The 5,801-nt window shown below is 44.3% G+C and overlaps 1 protein-coding gene across 5 annotated transcripts in view; it reads right to left on the bottom strand.

Annotated features, from left to right (window-relative positions):
- The window catches only part of CHEK2 (checkpoint kinase 2), a 57,673-nt gene that overhangs the window by 3,221 nt on the left and 48,651 nt on the right, over positions 1-5,801 (bottom strand). For all 5 annotated transcript variants that reach the window (XM_011934823.1, XM_011934825.1, XM_011934827.1 and 2 more), the window contains 3 exons: positions 4,816-4,979; positions 4,233-4,348; positions 3,130-3,215 (listed from right to left, as the gene is read on the bottom strand). In XM_011934823.1, the coding sequence (XP_011790213.1) occupies positions 3,130-3,215; positions 4,233-4,348; positions 4,816-4,979 (366 nt within the window). The remainder of the gene's footprint in view (positions 1-3,129; positions 3,216-4,232; positions 4,349-4,815; positions 4,980-5,801) is intronic.

Below are 5,801 nucleotides of genomic sequence, written 5' to 3'. Positions count from 1 at the left end.
GGGGAAGGGGAAGGAAGGAGGAAGAAAGAAAGAAGGAAAGAAGGACCAGGCACAGTGGCTCACGCCTATAATCCCAGCACTTTGGGAGGCCGAGGCAGGGCAGATCACTTGAGGTCACTCTGTTTTAAGTTTCTCAGTGTAGCTCCCCATTGCCATATGACAGCAGCAAGCTCATCTGGATTCCACTTCACACCCTCTCATGGCCTTACTTAGGATCTCAGTTATCTTGCAGTGTCACTCTCAAAAGTCCATCTCTTAGCAGCCCTTCAGTGAAGCCAAACAGAGTGGTCACAAGCCTAATCGGGCCTATATTTAAAACAAGTAAATAGGCCAGGTGCAGTGGCTCATGCCTGTAATCCCAGCACTTTGGGAGGCCAAGGTGGGTGGATCACCTGAGGTCAGGAGTTCGAGACCAGCCTGACTAACATGGTGAAACCCCATCTCTACTAAAAATACAAAAATGAGCTGTAATCCCAGCCACTTGGGAGGCTGATGCAAGAGAATCACTTGAACCTAGAGGCAGAGGTTGCAGTGAGCTGAGATCGTGCCATTTCACTCCAGCCTATTAGATAAAAGTGAGACTCCATCTCAGAAAACGAAATAAATAAATAAATATTGATTTTCTTCATTATGTCTACAATTATTCCCAAATATTAAATTAGCCAGGAACAGTGGCTCATGCCTATTATCCAAGTACTTTGTGAGGCTGAGTCGGGAGCATCCCTTAAGGCCAGGAGGTCGAGGCTGCAGTGAGCTATAATTGCACCAGTGCACTCCAGTTTAGGCAACAGAGGAAGACCTTGTCTCCAACAATAAATAAAATAAAGATTAAATTATAATATCCCTTAAAAGCAAACAGAAGAAATCCTCTATTTCAGGCAGTAAATACAAGGCAGAGAGTAGATATAAGGGATGCTCCCAAAACTGGGCACTCTGTTAATGACAAAACAGAGACCAGAATCCACATTCCCAACACTCAGTCCAGTGCCAGACCCACAAAACCATTTGGTTTTTTTTGAAAACACTGAATTTTCCCAAAATAAAACCCAAACTATCACTAACAGATGTTTTAGATGGTCAGTCTTCATCTTTGTCTTCATTCAATGCTCATTCCTCCTTTTACTGCAAAAACAAAAGGTGGATAAAAGAGTATTCCAGGAAGACCCTGCAACAGAGTTGAACTTCACCTTCTCCTTGGTTGTTAATAAGTTTTCTTTGAGACAAAGAAGTACAAGAAAAATAGGCTATGCTTGCTCATAAATTTCAGGCAGATGCAAACCCTGTTCCCAGGCTCAACTGGCCAGCTCTATTTTTTTGTTAGAGATGAACACAGCTCCTGTACCTCTACATTTAGATCCAAGAGTTTCCCTATTAGGACACATGAAAAGAGCCAAAAGACATGTTTCTCTTTTTCATCAAACTTAAAATCCCCACATGCAAAGGCACCCTTTGTTTCCAAACCCCTTTCCTCCAGGGTCCTGCTGTTTCAAATCTGTGTGGTCTATTAAATGCTAAATCATCTGACAGATTTCTTCTGGGGAGACTGTAGTTTCCAGGGCAACATCCAAAACACATATATCTGCCTTTTTTTTTTTTTTTTTTTAAGGATTTGTTGTTCTCAACCTGAGCTGGCCTGAGCAAAACTGTTAGGTGTAGAGGATTGGTACAGAGAATGGGGACAGTCTTCCCAGAGTCCCAGAAGTATGGGACTGAGGCTGGATTGCCCAAGGAGTTCCTGGACCAGTAATCCCCAGAGAAACAGCATGTAGCTCAAGTAACAGCCTCTAGAGCTCAAGCTACCTGGTTCTGTCCCCTATCTCCACAGAAAACAGATTGATATGGTTTGGCTTTCCGTCCCTATCCGAATCTCATCTCAAATTGTAATCCCCAGGTGTTGAGAGAGGGACCTGTTGAGAGGAGCCTGGGGGCGGTTTCCCCCAGGCTACTCTCGTGATAGTGAGTGAGTTCTCACAAGATCTGACAGTTTCATAAGAGGCTCTTTGCCCTTCACTTCCTTCACACACTCTGTCCCCTGCTGCCATTAAGACATGCCTTCTTCCTCTTCCACCATGATTGTAAGTTTCCTGAGGCCTCCCCAGCCACATTGAACTGTGAGTCAATCAAACATCTTTTCTTTATAAATTACCCAGTCTCGGGCAGTTCTTTATAGCAGTGTGAGAGCAGACTAATACACAGATCAAAAGAAAATTAATAGAAAGGGGCATGGCTGTGCTGAATGGAACTGCTCATAACAGAAGACCACACATCTATCAGAAAAACCTGCCCAATGCCATAGCTAATTCCAAAACTAAAGATTAACCCAGCAAAGCCACAATGTACTTCCAACTCTTGGCAGTTCCAAATGAGGTCAGCATTTAATAATGGCAGCCCCAACCCCTAGCAGGAACACAGCAGTAATACAGATGAAAGGTGCAGGTGATAGCCTTCACTAAGGACACGTTTACTCACCTGAATGAACAAGCAGTAGGACCCTTTGTACCCAGTCACTTGGGCTTGAGAAACAGCTGGATTATCCCTAGGGAGGCTGCCCTCCTCCCCTCCCGCAGCTTCCCTGATTTATGGTTGAAGATGGCTGGAATGCACCCCACCTATGAGGAGCGGTGGATATGGCTGGGGGTAGAGCCAGAACAAGCCCTCAAAGGAACACAGGGCAAACTGGACACTCGGGGCAGTCAAGTGGAACCAGAACAGACAGAAAGTGAGCTTGTACATCCAACAGCCATGAGTAACATCAAAAAGGTTCTAGCCTGGCCAACATGGTGAAACCCATCTCTACAAAAAATACAAAAATTAGCTGGGCATGGTGGTATGCACCTGTAATCCCAGCTACTCGGGAGGCTGAGGCAGAAGAATCGCTTGAACCCAGGGGACGGAGGTTGCAGTGAGCTGAGATCGCGCCACTGCACTCTAGCCTGGGTGACAGAACGAGAACCTGTCTCAAAAAAAAAACAGGTTGTAACCCATCCTCTAAGATATCCCCCATATATCTAAAACAATTAGATTAAGCAGACTCAACAAAGTAAACATGTTTCTGTCCTCTGCCTCATGTCTCTCAGGCAGCAGAGCTTCCCATGTATTTTATGCTAGCAGGCACTATCCCACACCCACCTGAAGCCACGGGTGTCTTAAGGCTTCTTCTGTCGTAAAACGTGCCTTGGGATCCACTACCAACAACTTCTTGACGAGGTCCAGAGCTAAAGCAACAATTGGGCAAATCACAGTGAAAAGGATAAATATATTAAATCGTAATAGTATGCCAGAATTAACAGGCCACCATCTAGAAAGAGCAGAGAGGGTCTGAGATCATCACAGAGTCAGCAGACAGGGCCCCCTAATTTTTCTCACTCTCTGTATTCAGAGTACTATGAGAAGACCAGGAATGATAATGACACTCCCTCTCTTCTGCTGCTGGGACGTCAGTCACGACCTCTTCGCTGCCTGTTCCCTCTCTTGTTGCCTGTTGACTCAAGGTCAAACTAATTAAAGCTAAACTTCCACCCAATTCTAAGATACTTGGGATACATAGCAAACTCTCCCTGACATCTATAGATGGATGGGTGAGAGTTAGTTACTCAGCCAGGGAGAGGCTTCCTGGAACTGCAGACTTGTCAGAAATAAAACTTGACTACTCCAGCAAGCAACAAATGCACGCTGGCTTGTATATTACAACACTATTATTCCTTAAATATTCTGACATTTAACACAATCGCCTGTGTTATATTATTTGACATTTAATTTTCTACTTTCTCTTTGGGGAACTAAAGTTGCCAGGATAAATTATAAAATACAAGGTAACTAATGACATCTAGTTTTTACATGCTTGCTTACTCAAAGGAAACCCTGTAACTAAAAAGTTACAAGTGCACTTTTTTTGGGCACTAAAATAGGTACCAGGCACTTGTGTACATTATACTTAACCCTTACAAAAACCTTTTAAGGTAGGGATTATTGAGGGTCCCTTTACACAGAAAGAAATTGGAGACAGAGGTTAAATAACTTGCCTAAGGCCACACAGCTACGTAGTAGCAGACCTGGGACCTGAGTACACAGGCTTAATAATTTCCAGTGCCTCTCAAATGGTGTGAAACAAACAACAGAAAATAAGAACAGAATTGACAGGAGAAAACACCATGGACTTTGGAAAGAAACTCCCACCACAGCACATACACATTTTAGCATACCACAAATTCTTAACCCTTTCGTATTCATACCTTTCTCTGAGACCTCTGCCCAGACTTCAGGAATGAAGTTGTATTTTCCACTGGTGATCTGATCCTTCAGTGACACTTGAGTCCTATGCTCAGAGAAAGGTGGATACCCACTAAGGCTTAATATCGGTAGAGAGAGAAAGGAAAAGAAATCAAGTGGCATTCTCAGTGGCATTCAGATATGAAGATTTCTTTCTCAGCATAATGAAAAGTCAAGTTTTTTCTTTAAATCAATAGTCAAAAAGTGAGCTAGGCTGGGCACAATGGCTCATGCTTGTAATCCCAGCACTTTGGGAGGCTGAGGCAGGAGGATCACTTGAGCCCAGGAGTTCGAGACCAGCCTGGGCAACATGGCAAAACCCCATCACTACAAAAAATAGAAAAATTAACTGGGCATGGTGGTGTGCGCCTGTAGTCCAGCTACTCAGGAGGCTGAGGTGGGAGGATCACTTGACCCAGGAGGCAGAGGCTACAGTTGGCCAAGATCAAGCCACTGCATGCTAGCCTGGACAACACAGCAAGACACATTTGTGACTTCATTTAATCACCTCCTACTAGAGTGTGAAGCAGTGAAAATGTTTCTTACCAGATAAAAAGAATAACTCCTAAACTCCAGCAGTCCACAGCACGGTTATATCCAGCAGTCCCAACAGAAACAAGAACTTCAGGAGCCAAGTAGGTAGGGGTTCCACATAAGGTTCTCATGAGAGAGGTCTCCCCCAAAATTTTGGAGTGCCCAAAATCAGTAATCTAAAATTCAGTACAAAAGGGGATAATGTTGAACTATGTCATAAATAAAAAGATTAACATAGTCTGCCAGTCCAGGAAGACATGTAGGCTAGATCAGTTTCTATTGTACAATTCACACCTGCCATTAATCTGGAATCTACAGATTATGTCTTTGCAAGTTAAGACATTTAATTTTGCTTAAATTAAAATTCCTGGCCGGGCGCGGTGGCTCACGCCTGTAATCTCAGCACTTTGGGAGGCCAAGACGGGCAGATCACAAGGTCAGGAGATCAAGACCATCCTGGCTAACAAGGTGAAACCCCGTCTCTACTAAAAAATACAAAAAACTAGCTGGGCGAGGTGGCGGGCGCCTGTAGTCCCAGCTACTCGGGAGGCTGAGGCAGGAGAACAGCGTGAACCCGGGAGGCGGAGCTTGCAGTGAGCTGAGGTCCGGCCACTGCACTCCAGCCTGGGCGACAGAGCGAGACTCCGTCTCAAAAAAAAAAAAAAAAAATTCCTGAGCCTAGGAATATCAACACTCAGGCTTTCCAACTTAACCTATGTCCTCTGTAATCTTACAAAAAACTTATTGCCATTATCACAGACACTTCAGGATTCTAATTAGTTCTACGTGGTTCTTAGGCCCCAGTGTCTCAAACTTGGCTGCACTATGGAATACCTGGGGAGCTTGGAAACACATGCTTATAACTGAGTGCCACTCTCAGCTTCTGAGGTAAAGCCTGGATGTCATAAATCCTAACAAGAGATTCTAAAGTGATGCCAGGCTTGAGAAACACGGAAAGGCAGGGCACGTGATTACTCATTCATTCATTCATTCATTCA

Source organism: Colobus angolensis, unplaced genomic scaffold, assembly GCF_000951035.1.
Source record: "Colobus angolensis palliatus isolate OR3802 unplaced genomic scaffold, Cang.pa_1.0 Scaffold139, whole genome shotgun sequence".
NCBI lineage: Eukaryota > Metazoa > Chordata > Mammalia > Primates > Cercopithecidae > Colobus > Colobus angolensis.
This window is presented reverse-complemented; position numbering and strand designations above follow the sequence as displayed.